Raw genomic sequence first — 22,524 nt, forward strand, 5'->3', positions numbered from 1 at the left:
TTGTTCTCTTTTACTTACTTGTCTTTCTTTCTGTGAGCTCCTTCACCTTATCTGTCCCTGGAGCTTTCTCCTCTGTCTTGGGAGGTATCAACATCCATGCCTGCCCTGCCCCCACTCCTCCTATGAGGAGGGGGTGGGGGATTAAGGACTTCCAGAGCCTCAGCTCCCACATCTCTACCTCAAGCTATACTTCTGCTTGATCTTAAGATCCATATTTTCAGCTCTCCTGGTTATCTTAACCCAATTGTTTTTCATGTCCTCCAAACTTGTATGGAAGATCAAATAATTATTGTTCCCCCAGTATGCTTCTCCTTTATAGTCCCCACCTTGATTAATGGCAAGGCCATCTCTTACCTACCCTTCTAACCAAAAAGAGTCTCCCTCCTCCTTCTCATCCACACTACACATTATTGGCCACCAATTCTATTGTTTAATGTCCCAAATAAATGTTGAATCTTTCCTCTTCAGGATTTTATTATCTCTGACTAGGATAACTGTGGTAGTCTTATAACTGCTCATCTTTTGTGAAATATTTCCCCCACTCTATTCACTTCCTACCTTAGCAGCCCATCCTCTGTATTGCTACCAGATATATATTTGAAATATAATTCTATAGTCAGGATTTCTCATTAAAATAAAAAAAAACACATTTTACACTTGCCAGTACCTATGAGAGGCACTTCAAACTCCTTCTAGCTTCTCAGACTCTTCACAAACTGACTTAACCATCCTAGCTCAACATTAGCCACACTAAACCTAAAGATTGGCTACACTACTCGCCCATTTTCAAATGCACTGTGCTCTTTTAGTAGTCCACGGCTTCGCACATGCTGTTCATTCTTCCTTAAAGATAGCATCCATTGTTAACTACTACTTATCCTTTAAAACAGTCCAGGTATATTCTCCAAAGACCATTCTCATAGTCCATAAGTATTTATTGAATCACCAATATGTGCTAAGCCTGCACTTTTCTGAATAAAGTGAATCTCACTTCTCTCCATGCTCTTTGATATGCTGGTATGCCCCTACCATAGAATTAGTTGCATGTTACAACTGACCATGTTTTATTCATTTAATTCTAGTACTTAGCTCTGAGCAAAGGGTTCATAAAACCCTTTCAATATTCTCTAAGGCAAATCTAACTTCGGTTAACTCTATACAATCTACTGGCATGCTCTATTTCCTGGCCTGTAGCGTTCTAATGGTTAACAGTGGTCTTGGAGTCCAAGTGTTTGATTAAGAAAACCCCTCTGCAGGGGTTGGGGGTGGGGTGGGGGGAAGAAGCCAGCCAAGTGAATGATAGTAGTGTAGACTCAATGAGTGGTCCTCATTATTTCATAAAAAGGATCAAGCTCTTATATTAGAAAAAACTTGGGATAAATATGGGGCCAATCTCCATCTTCAAGCATCTCTCTCTCTCTCTCTGAGCTTCAGGTTCATTCCCTCGGCCCGGTCAGGGTGGGTGCAGGAGGCAACCAATGGATGTGTCTCTCTCACATCGATGTTTCTCTCTCTCTCTCTCTCTCTCTCTCTCCCCCTCCCTCCCTCTCTTCCCTTCTACCCCACCCATCATCCCTCCATTATTCCTTATCCCCTTCCATTTTTCCCTCTCTTTCTTTTTAGAGAAAATCTTAATCAAACTATAAAATGGGAGGTTTTAACCCAGGAAAATGTGTTGTGGAGGAAACCATCTGGCTCTTTATTCATAAAGATTCCAGAAAATATAAAGTCAACTTACTTTAACCAGAGCTCTCTTGATGACATTGCCAATATCTTGTCTCCACTCTGGAATGTCAGGGTTGTGGAAATCCAGGTTAGGAGAGAATGATAACAGCTGGGATTGGAAGTATTCTGCAAGGAGAGAGAGTGTGTGAGTGAGTGAGACCAAGAGAGGGTGTGATAGGTGGGAAGACTCCACAATCACCATGCTATAGAGAAACCATCTGCTCTTTCATGTAGCCTCAACTATACTAGTAATTTCTTCGTTCCAGCCTGTTTCTTGGTCTTTTAAAAAGTGTGGGATTTGATGACTGGAAGTAGATTTGCGCTCCCACCATATTTTTCTTAGTTCCTAAGATCTTAAGCCCTTCTTGTAAAAGAATATTACCTGAAATGAAACATAAGTATAAAAACCCAGGAGAAGACTTTTGCTACTGTAGGTGGTATCATGCAGAGCCAGCAAGAAAGCGTTAAGTTGGGCTTAATGAGGAGAGAATATTGTGCTCTTCTTTCATTTCCTTTGTCCATCCTGCTAGCACTGCCTCCAGGGGCTAGAAAGTAAGTTGATACCCTGGATCTAGGGTGTAGGTAATGTTCAACTACTTTACCTGGTTGGTGGGTACAAGGCTTTGTTCACTTTGTGATAATTCATAAAGCTAAGACAATTATGATGCATACTTTCCTATATTATATTTACACTTAAATACAAAGTTTTAATTTAAGAAATCGTCTTGGTGCCCCGGGAGAGAGTGTGAGCATTGAGTTTGGAAGAGATATAAGAAAGGCCAGAGGAGCTAGTACAACTTTCTAGAAAAACCTTGAATTAGTGACTATTTTTAGGGGCTTAAGGGAGGTTGTGTGGGATTGTGCTAAAAGCACAATTTTACTTAAAATAAATTTAAAAATGAAGAATGGTTCCCCAGGATTGAGAACTGGATTGTAGCTTCATTTATCACTCTTCTACCTTCCTTCAACCTTACATTCTCAGCCTTATGTTCCGTCTTTGCAGCCAATGATGTTAGAATCTCTACCAATAAAACAACAATAACACATAGGTTGTATGAAGCTCATCTCAGGGACCATAAGATGACACCTCCCATTTTGAAATCACTGGCCCTGATCTTCACAAAGAGTGGGTGCTGCATGTGTATTGTAGATACCTCAATAGGACCCCAGATCTAGATGGTTTCCTGATAGCTTTTCCAGTTAGGTTTCATTTCAACTTCTGGTAAATCTCTCTCTAATGAGACCATTAGGTTTTGATGCACACACATCCCAGAAGACAACAGATGCCTGTCTGTGCCCTGCATTTATTTAGGAACAAGGTAGGAAAAAAGTTTGGACGCCCCTTGATGACATACATCACTTTCCCATGGCCTGGTGAATTTCCAAAGCAGTCAGCAATTGTCACTAGGGTGGATTGGCTGGGTAGAAAGAGGCATCACAATGACTATTTGCAGGGCTTACCATGAACTGCGATGTCTTTTGTGTCCTGGATGAGGGCGTTCCCGGCAGCCACCTGAACAGTGATGGTGTTGGTTCCCTCTGCAAGGAACGTGAAGGAAATGCTGCTGTCCAAGGTGATGAGGGGCTAAAAGGAACAGAAAGACCATTTTAATCCTCTGTGGGATATGAGATTCCCTCCATCCTGTAAATCTCAGATGGTCACACATCTGCATAGCATTCACATATCCCAGGGGATCCTAACTTAAGAATGGAAAAAAGAAGATTACACAGCTTCCCCAAACTGTGATTATACCTTATATCCAGTATCCAAGAAGAGTATTTATAAAGTCTAAATGCACTATAGTCCTGAGAGATGGAGCTACAACTGGACACTCTGGATTTTGCATGTCATTCTATTCCTTCCCCTGGGGCAAAGGAAAAGTGACTTCTGTAACCTATTCCTATTGTCTCTGGAAATAGGAGATCATTCCTCTCCTCCAATATTCCATGTCACTTGTATCTTCATCCTGTTTTCCATGAACTCTAGACTATTCAGAGAAGTGATTGCATTTTAATAACTTCTGTATCACCCGCCCTTGGCACACCATCTTCCATATAGCAGAATGTATCTGTAAGTTGGATGCCAAGGCATACTACTAGCTTTTTATTTTATTACATCTGTGCTTTTCACTGCAAGCCACTTCAATATTTTTAATAGGCAGAAAACATATCCACATATATGTCTGTGACCATTTTTAAAGTCCTTTTGTTCTTTTTCTGTTTTATCTTCCTTCTCACAACAGATGGGGATTTGCCTAGGATAAAAAGAGAAACAGAATAACATTTTCCCCTTGCGAATTCAGATCTTGATAAAATCAGATGCTTATTGGAGAGAAGAGAATAAAGATCTTGAGATTAAAGAGTCGCTATTCAGTGGCCACGCTGAGGTCCACGCCCTGTCAAGTCCTCCGGTGTGAGCAAGGTAAGAAACAGGAGGAGGCTTCTCCAAGGCAGCTCAAAAGAGATATGACAAGCTGAGGTGAGCAGACTCCCTCTCCTCTCTGTTCCAGGACGACACTGGGATAGAGGATAATAATGTTGGGGGTGCAGGGAGCTGCCCTTGAAGGGGGTGGTTGTCTGCCAGTGCTCACACGGCAACCCCATGCGTCTTAACTGAACATGGCTTGGATCTCTGGGCCAGGACCTACAGTGGCTCGGAGATGCAGCTTTCAGGAATCCCTACTGCAAGACTGGGATTCCTTCCTAGCTCAGAATTTTCAGCTGGGCCTCTAAAATAATCATTTGATTTCTTCTGCTTTAAAATTCCATAGATCCATTTTATGACCAGGATGATAGCTAGAGTTTGGCAGGATTAAAGATGTTGCTCTAAATTTTTGACACTCTCTCTTTTTTATTTGCTGAATGAAAGGGAGAAGTTGAATATGGAAAGGGATATATTCTCCCCTTTAACTAAGAGTAAAGCCTAGAGTTCAAGCATTCTTCCCCATGCATATGGCTCTATGATGATACACACCAGGGGGTGGCCTTATGAATTAAACAACAACTTAGTACAAGTAGATTCTGTGAAGTGCTTCTTCTTCAATGGGATAATAGTGGCTGTTTAGTGTCCTGTGTTGCAAATGAAGCTGAAGTCAAGTTGGGCTTAGCATAGCAATGGTGGCAGAATAAGGGAAAAACAGGTCGCCTGTCCCATTAAAAAGAACAGAGATAGTAAACTCTGGCTGGTTTAATGAATGACCTTGGGTGAAGTTTCTTCCCATTCTGGTCCTTAGTTTTTATCTGTTCAATGAAGGGCTTGGTTTAGAAAAGCTGTGAGGACTCATTCAGCATCAAAATGGCTTTAGACCCACTTTCTACTTCCTACTGGTCAACTCATTGGGTTTTATTTGCCTGAGTACCTTCAACTGCTTCATCACCTTAGAAAAAGTTCAGTTGTACAAGAAATTGCAATAAGTATTTCTAAAGTACTAGTACTCTTTTACATTTTATCACTTAGAAATCTCACTCTTGGAAATTTAATCAAGATAGAAAATACAATAGGATGGTAAAAGTCTGGGGTGGGATGGGAATGGGGTGGAAGTGGGCAATGGGGGAAAAAGGGGGACATATGTAATATTCTCAACAATAAAGATAAAAAAGGTAAAAGAAAATATGTCAAGAAAGAAACAAAATGTTCATAGCAGTACATTCATAACAGCCAGAAACTAAAAACAGCCTAGGAGAATTTATCAGTAGAAAAATAAATAAAGAAGCCAAAGTAAAGAACAAGTTTTGATGTACATAATAATATGCATGAATCTCAAAACCATAAGAAGTGAAAGAAACCATATACAGGGGTGAGCAAAGGTAAATTACAGCTGTTCATCTATAAAATATAGAACATAAGGATAAATAATAAAAGAAGAATGAATGCTGTGCTTTGCATACTGTCAAAAAATTAACCTATTTTTGCCCACCCCTATTATAAAATAATTCATATTCAAGGAATCATTTATATGAAGTTCTAGAACTGGAAAATCTAATCTCTGATAAAACAACAACAACAACAACAACAACGAACAGTGGTAGTTCTGGGCACTGGGAGTGGGAGTTGAAACATGAGAGAGCTTTTGGGAGTGATAGAAATACTTCATATCTTGATAGAAGTTTGGATTAAAGGTAATGCCTTTGTCAGAGCTCAGGAAGTATATACTTCAAATGTATGCATTTAATTATTGGTACATTTTATACCTCTATGGGGAGGGGGTAAATGAACATTGAATTATTGTCAATGACTTGCAAGCTAAAGCATTTAGGACAAAGTATATACGTGTATGCAGTTAACTTTGAGATGGATCAAAAATTAATATTAATTAATAGATGGATAGAGAGATGGACAGATCAATAGACATATGATAAAACAAGCATAGTAAATGCTAATGGTAGACTACAGGTGGTGGGTATATGGATGTTCACTATAAAATTATTTCGACTTCAGTGTATATCTGAAGATTTCAATAATGAAACATTGGGAAAGAAACAAAAAAGAATAATCAATGCGTTTTCATTTTTCTTGATTCCATGGATTACTCTCTCTGACCAGGACTATATTACATTGCCCTTCCATTTTGGTGACTTCCCTCAGCGATCTCTCATCTCTTCCCATCTCTCCCACCAGGATATTTTTCTCCCGTAAAAGTTGGGTCTTTAGGGAGCCATCGCTACCTCCATGCTATCTCCTTCAGCTCTCAGTGGTCTGCATGGCCCCCTCTCTTGTCTCTGCACACTCCTCTTATCTTAGACCCAAGTATTTGGTATGCCATCCATATCTGAGGGGACTGAAATCCCTTTTACCCCAGCAGATTTGATCTTTCCCCCATATAGTTGCTTCCCTAGGAGATCCAGGGGCCGAGCAAAGACACAGGGCAGCAGGACAAGGAAATGTCATCTGAAGTAGGAAGGAGAATGGCATCCCACCATCCCACAGGGCCCTGTACCATAGCAAAGAGACTGTGCTAAAGGCAGCACACAGTGTGGCAGGCCATAGGCTCCTGTGCTGGGGAAATGGCAGGAGCTCATTTAGTTTTCCAAATTGCTTTTGTTTTCCATCAGCTGTTATGGTATCATGGCTGCTTTCACCTTCCTTGAAAAGCTGGAACACTCTACAGGATCCTTGAGCTCCTTGTGGGCCTCTGATAGCTAGTGCCCAATGTTAAATTAAATCAAGTATTTAAGGTTCATTTACAAAATCTATTAGGCAAGCAGATGCGTTTATTAAGCCAGACCTCTGTTAATCCCAGCAAATCGGCCTTTTCAGAGCCTCACAAATCCAACAGGCGGCCAGAAGGCGATTGACTTCTCTATCTCTGTACTTTGTCCAAGCTGCAGGGCCAGCCCACTGCGAGGCTGCTTAGAATAATACCTCACGTCCTGCCTAGACTGCGGGCTACATCCCTGCCCACAGAGAATCCCTCATGCGAGACAGGTCCCCTATGACCTACTGGGCCCAGCAAGAAATCAACATGCAATGATTGAACCTATCAGCGAGAGATGTGGGACTGAGTGACTACTTGGTTACAAGATTTCCACTGGACCAATGAAACAGGGAACTTCAGGGAAATCTTTGGATGCAGCCTATACCAGTTTTCCAGACACACTCAGACTTAGTGACTAAGTCAAGTTAATATTAAATATTATGTGATTGCCACAATTTAAATGTATACCTTGATGAAAACGGCCATCCAAAATTGAACAGACTATGCAATAAATATACTTAAAGCCTTCAGTTGATTACATAGTAATGTGCAAAAAAAAGTGCTTATTATAAAAAGTGTAAAAGGCAGAATATGTAATTTGGGTATACTATGATGAGGATTATGTAAAATATCTAAAATACACACAAAAACAGAGAGAAATAAGGCAAAATCATATGTGTAGAATATTATCTGTGACTATGGTGTTAATGTGAAAATTTATTTTGGGGGGAAAAAGTCCACACACACACACACACACACACACACACACACACATACACACACATACAGAGGCTCAAAACTCAAAAGTATCTCAGTGTCTAAAGTTTCACTGTCCATGAACCTGATTCTAGCTTCCATTATTCTATCCTAAATTTGAGTCTCTATGACAAAATAAAAAGCATTCATTTATGTTATTGAAAGCCACGTTTTATCTAGCCTTCCCATCTTTCATTTCATTCTCTGGTTTCTGTATACATGTATCCTGTGTGTTGTCTGAATCTGTCTACACAGAACACAACCATGCCCAAAGCCTTTACATGCAAATCTCTGTCCCTCCTCAGTTCTGCCTCAGTTCTGCTGCTCCTGTAATGCCCGCTTAGGACAAACTTCACACAGGACTCATTCCATAACCAGCAAACTCTGTGTCCATCACCTCCTAGGTTGCTGGACTGGGCGAGGAATATTACATCTTTAGTATAGTGCCTTATCTGTAGTATCTAATTACCTTACAGTATTTTTAATATCTATTACCTTAGAGTACCTGTTCTTGGATGTGAACCTCATAGCCTCAACTACAGATTATATTTCTTAGAGGCAACGATTGGAATCTATACTGCCTTACATTCCTCAAAACATGTAACACAAAATAAAGGCTCTTGAAAAAGAGCCATAGAGCTACTGATTCAATTCCACATCTCCCGCTGATAGGTTCATATATGAGCCCATATTAGGATTTCTGGAATGCTTGCTTTCTTCTATTTCCTTATATCCCATGTTTGCCCACCAATCATTGCATGTGTGTTCATCCTGCTTTCTGTGTGGAATGTAATTTCCTGGAAGGTGGAGGCAATGCTATGTGGGTTCTTTTATTCCTAAGGGAACCAAACACAGGGCTAGATATAAAGGAATGGCTATTATCTGATTATTATTGAGTGGTGATTTAATTCAACCTGTTTAATTCACCTAGCCACAACACACACACACATATGAAACTGCCTTCCCAAAGTATTAGCCTATTTTCTCTGTAAAATGGGATTACTCTTTTATCAGAGATGTTCCAATAAATAAAATAGTATGTATAAAAGGACTAATACAAAGCAGTACTAGGAATAAAGACTTAAAATTAGGATTAGCTCCTTTGAAAGATCAGTTTGCTAGTCACAGGGGATGAAATAGCTCTAAAATCAGAGCACTCACCACGACACCAAAGGCACTCATCATTTGTTAGCCAAAGATGGTGCTCATTGGATTAATTATTGGATACTGGGGCCACCTTGATGTGTTTATCGCATGGTCCTAGGAAAAGCACTGAAAATGTAACTCTTTCAAATGGACTGCATAGCCATTCTTGGAGGTGAGAGGGAAATGATTTCAAAACTACTCTATTCTAATGCCTCTTATGTATTAGCATTCTCTTGATTCTTTGGGAACAAAAAATAAACTAGTAAGACCTTGGAGATCTTGGTATTTGGGCAGCACTTCATGCTCACATTTATAGATGAATAATTCCTAACCAAAGAAATGCCTCACATAATCATACATTTAAAAAACTATAATGTCTTTCTGTAATTGAACAATGTCCCTCATAAGATGGCATTATATCGATTAGATAGCTAGATACTTCAAATAGTAACCCGATGTTCATGGATTACATATTAGTATCCTCACTTTAGAGAAAACAAACAGTGAGACAGGTGATTTGTTCAAGCTAACAAAGATAATCGTTAGAGAAATTGAAACTAGGCTCTCCAATCCCTTTGTCCACTTTTCTGTTTATTTATCAAATATGTATTAGACACTGTCTGGTATCTCAGGTATTAGAATCAGCACTTGAAGAAAAAAATGGTAGAGAAATACTGTGTGTTTGCTTCCTTGTGGGCTGCTGAGTAAATCGCTGTGTTGATATTGACCAAGAATTGCACCCCTCACACACAGCAGTGTCTCAGTAAAAATCATCAGTAAATGAGCAGTAACAGAAAAATAAATTCCCTGGTTTGACAGCCAAAACCTCACATCATCACAGGAGAAATGAACTTAAAATTCTTCTCACTCTCACTTTCTTTGCCCAAATGATGTTTTATTTTTCCTTCACCCTGCATGACTACTGGCTTTTGAGGTAGGACTGTAGGGTCTATAACCTCTATGGAATGGAGTGATGCAGCTAAAGCATCCTGTGGCTAGGGGAAGGGGCGGTATGTGGTAGGTGGGAGTTAGGAGACCAGGGTTTTAGGTCTGACTCTACAATCAACCAGCTGTTTGACCCTGGAGTGCTCATCTCACACAGAGAGCTGCACTTCTCTATTGCACTAAGCAGGGATCTTCTAAAATAACCTCCCTACCCACTGCCTGGTGAGTAATAATCCCAGAAATGCACAACATCAGTAGCCTAGGCTAAGAGATGGACCTATGAAAATACAGCACAAATAATGCAAAGAGAAAAGGGGCCCTTGGTCCATGGATCTAGTTCTATCTTTTATAAAATCATTCTAATTCTCAGTTTTTAAGACAAACTAAAAAGCATCCATTTAGTGAATACTTAGTGTGTGCCAGGGTGACACACATTTTCTTACTAAGTTTGCACAACAATCAAAATGGCGCAGGTATTATTATTTCCAATGTGCAGTTGAGTGAATTAGCTTGGAGGTCAACTATCTCGACCAAACTCGCATAGCCAGCATGTAGCAGTGCTGGATCCTAACCCAGGGCCCTCTGACTCCTGTCAGGTAGGGGCTGAAATTCTCCTTGGCCATCCTGAAACAAGCAAACAAAAACACCATTGCCCCATTCATGTTGGAATCACTACACCAGCAAATGAATAAGTATTAGCCCTTTTCTTAGATATTCAGCATTTCCAAGTCTGATAGAATAGCTTTTTAAAAGTATTTAAAAACCAAAGGTAGAGACCTAAGATGAGCAATGCCAATCACATCAAAAAAAGGAAAATGCAGACAGAAACATGAGCAGAGAAGAACATCAAGCCCCTAAATTGAGGGACCCTCAGCCTAATTGCTCCCAGATTCTGTTATACAAGTGTGGTGCTTTTTTATGTCACTACTACGAGCGATTGGGAGCAGGGAGTATCTGCAAAGTCCCCTTTAGTGCCTTTCTTTGTGACCTGGCGCCATCAGTGCCATGCCTAAGAAGAACCCGGGCCTTCGAGAACACCTAGAAGGTCTTCATAAGGATTCTTGCATACACTGCCCCATTTGCTGTTCATAGCCTTACATGTAAATATCTAATTCACATTTTTTCAAATGGGATTACTTGATCTCAGAGATATCATATCGCTAGAGGAAAGGCCAGGGTTAAAACACATGGAGCAAAGGAAGGTTTAGAAATATTGATCACAGGAGCAAGAACAATCAGATTTATGTAGTTTCTCAAAGTACTCTTTCTTCCTTAGGGTTATTTGAACTTTCCTTGCTATAATGAACTCGAGAGTAATGTCATGTTCAATTATGCGGACTCACAGCTGCAGACAGTACATCCTCGTGCCCACATCCCCAGTGTCCCTGACATCAACCCCGAAGCCGGAGCCAGGAGCACTCAGTACAGATCGCATCAGACACAAGGCAGAAAGGGCCGAACCTTCGTGCTATTGCCAAACCACCAGAAGTAGGTGAGGGTCCCCAGCTGGCTGGGCCACACGACTGCACTGATGTTGACATCCTTATTTCTTATGGCGACAAATGGGACGCGGAGGTGAACATGCTCCACGGGACCTAAAGGAACAAGGACAACCATGTCAGTGTTTAAATTCCTGAAATAAACAGACAAACGTTATCATACTCTCAGAGTTTTATTCTTAACCATTATTACCTTGACCTATAAGAAAACAAGGTTCACAAACTCACACATGTTGAGGTGTGTGTGTGTGTGTGTGTGTGTGTGTGTGTGTGTGTGTGTGTTTGAAATGAAGAACTGCCTCTAATAGGAAAATCAAATCAGGCTTAGGTTGTTTGAGTGACATTTGAACTTAATTTACATCTGATGAGCCAAACCACAAATGCTTATGAAACTCCAATCCAAGGACAAAACTAGTTTACTAGACAATGAACCAGTAGATAGGGAGAAAAACAGCAGTCAGTTTCATCTCTGACCATTAGCCTGTATAGTGATTCAGGGTCAATGCATTGTAAAGAGGGCTCTTCCATTATCCTCAATTGTTAATCCGTTTCATCTCTTCAACCAGGAGCCATTGTGCCTGTTACCTGAAATACTCAGCGGGTGTCACTCAGAAGCCCACCAGGCTGTTTAACAAAATGGAAAAAGCCCCTCTCCCTAAACTGAAGGAGAAACAAATGCCAGGCTCCCAAATAATAAGAAGAAAAAGCTGTTTGCAAAAAGTTGACCAAACATTTTTTTTTCCCCTCAGAAAAATGAGATAAGCAGAATCAAGTTCTAAGAGAACATACAGGAACACACTCTGTGCATAATAAATGAGCATTTTAATTAAATTCATTTCCTCCCCAAAATGAGCAGAAAATGTTAATGTAAAATGTTTATATGCTAGTGTTGCATCTGTGGGGTAGATATGCTATTTAACTGTCTTTGGGATTTTCTCCTCCACCTTCACCCCTTACTCTCTCTCTCCCTCCCTTCTTACCTTCCTTTCTTCCTTTTCTTTTTGTTCTCTTTCCTTTCCTTTCTTCCTTCCTCCGCCTTTCCCTTCCTTATATCCTTCCTACTTACTCAAATACAATTAAAATCTTCCAATTATCTGTTCACACTAAGGGCACCTTTTCCCAGTTTCCACTGCCATAGTTTGATTGGTGAAAATGACTAAAGGTCACAACTGCAGCAAGGACATCTGTAGCCTGGGGACCTTAGTGTTTCCCAGAGGTGGGACACTTTTCCGGCCACCTAGCCTTCGCTATTGGAAACAGTCCAGTTTAAACGGAAAAAAAATGACATGAAAACAGATGGATGCTTCCTGTTTCTGCTCTGGTTCAAATGTAGCTATGTGATTAGTGCATCTGTATAGAGTTTTGTCCTACGTAGAACATTACTTGGTCCTGAAAATAAGAAACAATATTTGCCCTGCCTTCCTTATAGAAATAAGAATATATGAAGGCGATGTGGCTGTTAAAGTACCATGTAGTAGAGTATAGTTTGGCACTATTCCTATGCCCACCACCATGACCACCGTGGCATCCCTGTTTCTGGGAATCTTTGGGTAGACTTCCTTCTGAAGACACAGGGAAGTCTTCTGGGTCTCATTGGGCACATTCTGTGTTGTAGGTAAATTGACATTGGGGGAGAAGGTGTTTGGACATGGACCAATGTTTGGGTGATAAGAACAACCAGGTCTATTTGCCATTGTCCAGCGTCCAGTGGTCGCCAACCTTTCAGACCTCACAGACCACCAGTTAGTGACCACTGGTCCAGACTATACCCTCCTGAACAGTCAACAAGTTTTCAAGAATCTCTGTATCTACACCCTGAACATACTCTGCCTACAGCTCTCTGACCTGACCCCAGATATATGGCACATCAAGATTTCTTCCAGCAAATAATTTGAACCTTGTCATTTCAGATACACCTTTGGCTAAAGATTTAATTATTTTCAATAAGGAAGTCTGTTCAATTATATTTTATGGTTTGATTGTCAATGAGAATGAAATACACATTGTCTGATAAAACACTGGCTACTTTCACTGCTGTATAGACTCATTTTTAGGAGTTTACCTGATTTATCTCTTTCTGTTGTTTGCATTTTACTGATAAATGGGGAAGAGAAGGAGGCAGTGGGAAGAGTCCCTGGGCAGCTCATGTCCAAGGAGGGAAGTGAGAGATCTGTTTCTTACATTAACTCCTCTGTCTTTCTCCATGCCCAGATGCAAACCTCTTATCCTTCCCCTTGACCCTCAATCCCCATGTCCTCAAGGGAGAATGGCCTGGAGCCCTTTCCCCTGGCCAGCTCATGGGAACCCTGGGCTATTTCACAGTTAAGGGATAAGGCCACTATGATTTGTACCCTGACATATTCTTGTCAGCCTGCGGTCACTCAGGGGTCAAGGCTTACGTGGCCAGGAGACTTTGATGCCTAAGGAGACAAAAGGAGATCTTCTCCCTAATCTCACACAAACACAACAGGGATGAGGCTCCCATGAATTATACCACCATCAAATATGGTCCCATTTATTCCAGCCTCACATTTAAGTAAATATAATATCAAGTAACAACAACAGGTAGTAGCTATTTAGTGCAAAGAGCCTGAATCAGAAGCTTCACGCTTCAACCTAGAGACAGACCACAGAGCAGGGAGAAGAGAGCTGAAGGGATTCGGGAGAGAGCATGCCACACACCTAAAACAGTCACTGTCAAACAGGGCTCTTTTGGATAAAAATCTAATAATCTGTGCGAGATTGGTTATTATGGGCAGCTAACAACTACTTTTGTTAGCTAATGGCCCAAGGTGAGGCGAACGGCAGTTTCCACTATAATAACTGTCTGGTAAATGCAGCCATGATTGATTTGGAGGGAATTATGAGCACGATAAAAGTTTCAAGGAACATTTCCTCCTTCATGCACATAACCCACAGTATAAACCTGTTCCTTGATGTTGTGTTTTTGTTTTGTTTTTTTGCCACTAAGACACACCAGTCTTGCCCCCTGCAGTCAAGGCCCATTCTTGCCACAATTAGGAACATGGGTGGGGCAGGTCCTTGGATTAAAGTAATTTTTTTTCTTTGTCTTCATTTTTAAATGCAGAGAAGTGTTGGGAAGAAAGTGAATAAGAACTTAGTGCAGTTGACTCTTGAACAACATGGTTTTGAACTATATGGGTCCATTTACAAATTTTATTGAATTTATTGGGGTGAAATTGATAATAAAATTATATAGGTTTCAGGTGTTCAATTCTATAATACATCATCTGTATATTGTATTGTATGTTCACCACTCTAAGTCAAGTCTCCTTCCATCACCATTTATTCCCCCTTTACTCTCTTTTATTTTCTCCACCTCCTTTCCCTCTGGTAATCACCGTACTGTTGTCTGTCTCTATGAGGGTTTTTTTTTCCCATTTGCTTAATCCCTTCATCTTTGTCACCCAGTGCCCCATAATATGTCTTCCCTATGATGGCTGTTAGTCTGTTCTCTGTATCTATGAGTCTAGAAAAAAGAAGTTGAAGAAGATACAAATAAGTGGAAGCATGTACTCTGTTCAGAGATGGGAAGAATTTAGAATTGCCCATACTACGCAAAGCAATCTATAGATTCAACACTTCCTATAATGATACCAATGGTATAATTCACAAACCTAGAACAAATATTCACTACGCAAAGCAATCTATAGATTCAAGACTTCCTATAATGATATCAATGGTATAATTCACAAACCTAGAACAAATATTCAAAAAAATGTATATGGGACCACACAAGACCCTGAGCAGCTACAGCAATCTTGAGAAAGAACAAAAAAGTTGGAGGAACCACACTACCTGATATCAAACTATACTACAAGGCCATAGTAATCAAAACATCACGGTACTTGCATAAAAATAGGCATATAGATCGATGGAACAGAATGGAGAGGCCAGAAATAAATCCACACCTTTATAGTCAATTAATATTTGACAAGGGAGGCAAGAGCATACAATGGGGTAAAGATAGTCTATTCAATAATTGTTGTTGGGAAAATTGGACAGATACATCCAAAAAAGAGGAAATCAGACCACCTTCTTATATGATACACAAGAATAAACTCAAAATGGATTAAAGACATGTGTACAGACCCATTCATACATAAATTTTTAATAAATATATACAATACTGAAAAATGCATTTTCCTTATGATTTCCTTAATAACATTTTCTTTCCTCTTACTTTTTATTGTAAGAATGCAGTATATAGTACCTATAACATATAAACTATGTGTCAATCAATTGGTTATGTTATCATAAGGCTTCTGGTCTGGTCAACATTAGGTTATTAGTAGTTAAGATTTGGGGGAGTCAAAAGTTATACATGGATTTTTGACTGCACAGTGGGTTGCAATATTAATCCCTGTGTTTTTCCAACGTCAAATCTAATTACTATCACAGGTTACATTTATCATGTGCCAACCTGGGTGCTAAGTAGCACTTTGCACACTGTGCAGACATGTGTGAACAGCCCTGAAATTGCCATCTTTCAAAAGATCTGTGTGTAAGACTGGTCCTTGACTAGCATCTGGGAACTTGGACCTGGGGGTGTTTCCCGTCAACAGTTAACTGATAAGAGTGTCTAGACTGTTTTGCCAACAATATGGTTGGTTCTGAACACCTGCTTTCCTCTGGGGGTCTCGACTTTTGGTATATGCTAGGCAAAGAATGCCTATTTGATCAGAACCCAATAAAAATCATGGGCACTGAGTCTCCAATGAGCTTCTCTGGTAGACAGCCCTTCACACACATTGCTACAACTCATTGCTAGAGGAACTGAGCATGTCCTGTGTGACTTCACGGGGAGAGGACTCTTGGAAACCTGTGTCTTGTTTCCGCCAGACTCTGTTCTATGAGCCTTTTCTCTTTGATGATCTTGTTTTGTCTCCTTTCACTGTAATAAATCATAGTCACGAGTATGACTAGAAGCTGAGGCTGTGAATCCTCTATGGAATTGGCAAACCTGGGGGTGGTCTTGGGGATCCCTGACACACATATAATCCAATTTTATTTTACAGCCTCTCTATAATTTAAGTATTAAAGATGAGGAATCAGAGGTTTGTAAAGACCAAGACAGTTGACTGATATTAGACATTTAACAAAGGGATATAATAAGAAATCAAATGTAGGTTCTCTTGCTCTGAACCCTGGGCTCATGAACACACTGTGCACCACCCGCCTGAGTTTCTGACCTTGTGCTTTGCTTCTGATTATAGTTGGTGTGGTGTGGTTATCACCACTTGGGCCATTGATGGCCCATTCCTAGCAGATCCCCCTTCCACCACCACCACCCCTCCCCCGCCAAATGTAAATTCTGTAAGGGCAGGGCCATATCTGTATTGTTGCCTCCCCAGTTCCTACCAGAGTGCCTTGCAAAGATTAAGAACTCAATATTTATTGAATAAATTAGTGAATGGATGTTTAATTTGTGTTTTCTATTTACTATTAAAAGGGCCCTGTGAAACAAGGCACCAGTTAGAATTAAGCCATTTTAAATTGGAGTTCAGCCAGCCCTGGCTAGATAGCTCATCTGGTCAGAGCGTTGTCCCAACACACCAAGGTTGCAGGTTCGATTTCTGGCCAGGGCACATATAGCAAGCAAGCAATGAATGCATAAATTAGCAGAACAACAAATTGATGTCTCTCTCTCTCTCTCTCTCTCTCTCTCTCTCTCTCTCTCTCTTTCTCTCTCTCTCTCTCTCTCAACTCTCTCAAATCAATAAATAAAAACTTTAAAAAACTGGGAGTTCAGAAGACTAAGAGATGAAATAATTTATCTCATGGCCGTGTAGCCTGGCATCTTTAGGAATATAACTGAACTACAATCCAGGTCTCCTCCTCCTCCCACGCACTTCCCCCATTACTGTTGGTCCCTGTTCTGCTATTGTGATTAGAATGTTCAAAGACCTGATAGCTTGCTGTTTGCCAGGGACCTCTTAAGTACAGTTTGTTTATATAGTGGCACTTATGTCATCACTGAGTTGTTGCTAGGAAAGGTGCTCCTTGTATTCACTTAGACTCTTATAAAACATGTCATTTTCACCATATGCAGCATATTACTCCAAAAACACCGTGAGGAGTATAAGTAAAAACCACAGATGTCCTTAGACCCATGAGAAGCACTGATAGAGACTTATGAAACCAGTACCAGCCCCATAACATTTCCTCGACCCAACATTCTAAAATCATAATATTTGTTTCAGTTTACATGAGTCAAGTTGCAAGATAGCAAATACACAAAATGCATCCAGTACAAACAAAATATTCAGAACTCAGCTGTTGCATTGGTTTGGGCCAAGCAACAGCCAATAGCAGTAAAGTACATTCTTGGACAGCAAAAACATGTTGGAGAGCTCTTAGAATGCTTTGCAACAGGAATGAACTTCCAGTGGCCTTAGATGTAAGCATTAAGGTCTTCTGCGTGTTCAGTTCTACATTCAAAAAATCTAAACGTGTGTTTTCTGAACCATTCTTTGGTTCTTCCAACACAGATCACAAAAGGAAGGAGCTTTCTCCTCAAAGTGCGTCTGCATGTGCACACTTACATCAGAACAAAGTGGAGCTGAAAAGGAGGGGCCAGTTGGTAAATACACTATCCAAACTTTCTAAATAATCTACTTCAGTGTTAGGAAACTCTGAAACACAGATGAGCACACGTCGCAATCATTTGACTCAGGCCATCATTTAGGGTAGTAGTCACACCAGATCCTGTCTCAGCTCTGAATCCCAGAAGTTTGGAAATTGTCAACGGAGGAAAACAAGAGAGGGGTGAGGGCTCATGCTACTTACAAACCACGTGCAGGAAGAGGACAGCTGTATCCGAGCCCAGGTTGTTCTCTGCATAGGCCGTCACCTGGAAGATCCCTGCGCTCTTGTACACATGCTTGATGCCATCCTCAATGGGGCTGAAGTTAGCATAGGACACTGCAATCCCATCCCCAAAGTCAAGCTGGATGTTCGTCCTTTGGAGATCGCCCTGCGAGAAGGAACAGCAATTGGCTTGAGCTCAATCACATGGTCCAGCTTGACTTAATCTCGGATGCTTTGCCTATGTCTTCATCATCACCTCTGAAAATCTACAGTCTCCTCCAGGGGGGCCGAAACACTGTGAACACGATCAACAGACTCCTATCTGAGATCCACTGGGCACTGTGGGCAGGCGCCATGGACCTGTTCTCGTATATGCCCGAGCTCGGTCAGGCTGGGTTAGTGTGACACTGGCAATAATAGAGAAGAGACTCTAGGCAACTCTGGCTACCTCACACATGGTTTAATGATTCTTTTCCTGTGGCACAGTAATACCAATAGCAATAAGAATAACAGCTAACAGTTTCTTTTCCATTCCAAACATTTAATTTCCTCACAACTCCATATTGTAGAAAGTACTACTGTCACCATTTTACAAATGGATTGCAGCTGGTAGTGGTAGAGCCAGGTTTTAAACCAGGCAGTCTGGTATCAATGCTAACGTTCTCAACCACCATGCTATCATCATAATTGTTCATATTTTTAGTAATTATTATTATGGTCTGAGCATTATGCTAATCATTTAGCACATATTATATAATACCACCTTCAAAATAACTCTATGAGGTAAGATGATTTATTTCCATTCTGTATATTAGCACTGCACACTGGCCAAGATTACATCTGTGCTCTGTTGACCTTGGATGTCCCTACACCTAACGAAGCCCCCTCTTCCCTGAAGCACTTTCTGGCCCTACTAGCTCACAGGTACCTCTGCCTGTGAAAAGGACAAGAGTCTTCTGGGTGCTGTCTGGTAATTGATACCAATGGTTCAGGTGAGTGGATCTTTGCCACCCCAAGTCCCAAAACCAATGCTTAGCTTCTTAAGGCTCAATGCTAAACCCCATCCTTCCTTTCCCTTCCTCTCCATATTAGACCAACATTCTGGATAAATGCAATTGAGTCTGACCACAAAACAAGAATAATATATGAAAAAGAACCGGATCTCTTTTCATAGACAAAGATGGTTGATGGGATGGAAAGAGAAATGCATCATTTCAGAATTATGAGCCAATCGTTCCACCCAGTGAGTGTGCATCCATCATATTTTCGCTTTCTGTCTCTTCCCCCATAGCAACTCAGATGTGAGTAAAATATTGATAGGTGCTCCCTTGCCCCACATACAATGTCAACTACCTTTGAGTTTATGAATATAAATTAAAGTGGAAATGAACTGGATGCAATTCAAATGGATAAGATCGTGGCTCTTCACATCCATTCAAGAGAAGGTTTTATAGCTCTGGTCCTGGAAACTCCCTCGTGAAAATGTGATAATGACCTCCTCTGAATCTGTAAGTTTTTTAATGCTAGCACCCAGTGTGGGTGACAGCTGAAAAGTCTGTCAGCCAGGATAAAGAAACTTCACCATCCTGTCCAGTGTGGGCCTGACTTTGAAGGTTTCTAAAGTATTCACACTTCTGGAAAAACACACATAAAAGTCCTGACCTGCTTTGGTCTCTTTCCAAGATCTCAAGAGCACAGAGCAATTTGCATACAAATTTAGAGGGCTTTGTAAATCAGGCAAGCCTTCTCACCCCCACCATCTCAGCGAGGAGTGCCTGAAAACCAACCTGGTTTGAGAAGAGATGAAATAGCTCATATAGGGAGCAAGAAGCAGGGAGCAGAGCTATTTCCATCCTGGAATGAATGAACTTAGTCGGATTTTACTGCCCAGCTTACAGGAGACACTAAAAATGAACTAATGGAGCAGCTGGTTGATGGAAAAGCAACCAATATGAAATTTTTCATAAAGGTAAGTTGAAAGGATTTCAATAATCTGCCACTACCCTCACACTCATACTGTGGAGTCCCTTTGAAAGCCCCATGGGTTTTTTAGTTAGGGGGTAAAGGGTTACAATGAAGTAAAAGAGGCTCCTGAAGGCAACGGATAAAATTTGAATTTCCTTCTTCTGACAAAGTTTATAGTATATGGTCTTATGGTGATAAACATTCCTTCAGCAAAGCAGAGCCTAAAGAGGAACCTCAGAGAATATGTCCAGCTCTGCACCGAGAGACAAGCAGCAAGACCGCAGGCTGAGTCCCTGTGGCTGGAGGAAGGGAAGGAGGTCTCTAAACACCCAAGCCCTCTTTTGGTCCTTCTATCTTCTCCCAGAAATCTTAGCTTCTCAGCATTCACTTGCTTTCTTTTTAAAAAAACATCATGTGAAAGAGACACATTGATTGGTTGCCTCCTGAAGGTGCCCCCGACTTGAGCCGGTATTGAACCTGCAACCCAGGTATGTGCCCTTGATCTGAATCAAACCAGAGACCATTTGGTTCAAGGGATGATACTCTAACCACTGAGCAAACTGGCCAGGGCTGCATTGACTTTCATACAGGGCCCTGAATACAGGATTTATTTTTTCTCTTCCCTTTCAGAGAACAGGGAATGGTCTGCTTGTGAGTTATGACCTCAGAGACCCTGGCCAGCACCTACCTCCTCCATGAGGATGATGAAGGTCGCATTGTGCCCCTGCTCTGCCACCAGGCGTCCATCAGTCGTCACGACATGGAGGCCCCGAGGGGCTTTTCCAGGGCACACCTGGGCCTTGGCGGTGTACTTCTCCCTTAGCCCATCTGTGCAGTTGTTGGACACAATCCGCCGGTACCTGAGGAGCATTGGCAATTGTCAGTGGTGTGGTTTGTGTTGTAAGTGTGTGTGTTAGAAGGCGTGGGAGAGAGCAAGACAGACATTGTGCACAGCTCCTCCTCAAAACGGAGTCTCAAGGAAGACAGCCATTTAGGAAGCTAAATAAATGCTGAGGAGCCACTATCCCTCCATCTCAGGAAGAGTAGCTCTTTAAACATTATTATCGATCCTACCTGGTGAGCCACAGATCAGATCAGTGTCTAAAGCAGCCAAGAAAAATCAATGTCTGACTCATACACAAGACAGGAGGAGGCAGACCCATTGGATTATAGAAGCAGGAAGATCAGGTGCTGATCTCTGTGAGGGAGAGACTTGTTTCTACTTCCCTGAGGCCACCCCCAGTTTCCCCTGTACCAGGAAGCAGCTAGAAGATGAGACTTCTGCCTCTGATTAATCAGGAAGCTTCTTCCTGTCTCCCCTTTACCACCAGGGCATCATTCCATCGCTTAACAACGAACAGTCCTTACTCTGGAGCCACTGGTATATTTTATGGGATATTTTCTCTTTGTTAATATTTCATTTCTTACCACAAATACCAGATGAGAAGCACAAATTTGAAACTCCTATTCAGCCCAATCAAGGTAAAATGATTTCAGAGAAGAAGTGAGCATGGGAAGACCTCCCACAAGGACTGTGACCTTCTAGGACAAGGACGAGTTTGTGCATAGTGATGCCATGTCATCTCTCTTGACTACAGACCCCAGCACCTAAAGTCAAGCTGAGAGTGTGCCCAGAGTCCTGACCTACATGATGGATTGTTTCTAGGTACATATTCAGCCCAATCAAGGTAAAATGATTTCAGAGAAGAAGTGAGCATGGGAAGACCTCCCACAAGGACTGTGACCTTCTAAGACAAGGACGAGTTTGTGCATAGTGATGCCATGCCATCTCTCTTGACTACAGATCCCAGCACCTGAAGTCAAGCTATGTGCCCAGAGCCCTGACCTACATGATGGATTGTTTCTAGGTACATCACTCTCTACAAATTGCATTAAAGCAACATTCTGGGAAAACCACATAAAATAAATGGACCATGACTATCATCATAATCATCATCATCATCATCACCACCATCACCATCACCATCACCATCACATTATGTCTTCTTTCATCCTGGATATCAGGAGTAACTAATCAATCCATCCATATTGCCTTCTTCTAGTGGCTTTGAAAGCAGATGAAAACAAACTCTTCTGTATGATATTGGTCCTCCATTATACCTGATACTAGTGGCCTGGTGCACAAAATTCGTGTGGTGAGGGGGGAAGGGGGCTGTCCCTCAGCCAGGCCTGCACCCGCTCCAAACTGGGACCCCTCAGGGGATGTCCAACCAATCCAGGACCCCTGGCTCCTAACCACTCATCTGACTGCCTGCCTCTAACCACTCTCCCTTGCTGGCCTGATCACCCCTAACCGCTCACCTGCCTGCCTGCCTGATTGCCCCTAACCACTCTCCCCTGCTGGCCTGATCGCCCCTAACTACTCTCCTCTGCTGATCTGATCACCCCTAACTGCTCTGCCTTGGCCCCCACCACCGTGGCTTTGTCTGGAAGACGTCTAA

At 41.5% G+C, this 22,524-nt stretch overlaps 1 protein-coding gene across 1 annotated transcript in view; it reads right to left on the reverse strand.

Annotated features, from left to right (window-relative positions):
• The window catches only part of SORCS3 (sortilin related VPS10 domain containing receptor 3), a gene marked incomplete at its 5' end in the record, with an annotated part of 527,180 nt that overhangs the window by 33,988 nt on the left and 470,668 nt on the right, over window positions 1–22,524 (reverse strand). Inside the window, 5 exons of the mRNA XM_006756437.2 lie at window positions 1,739–1,851; window positions 3,187–3,310; window positions 11,229–11,362; window positions 18,077–18,263; window positions 20,751–20,922. Of these exons, the coding sequence (XP_006756500.2) occupies window positions 1,739–1,851; window positions 3,187–3,310; window positions 11,229–11,362; window positions 18,077–18,263; window positions 20,751–20,922 (730 nt within the window). The remainder of the gene's footprint in view (window positions 1–1,738; window positions 1,852–3,186; window positions 3,311–11,228; window positions 11,363–18,076; window positions 18,264–20,750; window positions 20,923–22,524) is intronic.

The sequence above is a fragment of the Myotis davidii genome, unplaced genomic scaffold (genome assembly GCF_000327345.1).
Source record: "Myotis davidii unplaced genomic scaffold, ASM32734v1 scaffold332, whole genome shotgun sequence".
Lineage (NCBI taxonomy): Eukaryota > Metazoa > Chordata > Mammalia > Chiroptera > Vespertilionidae > Myotis > Myotis davidii.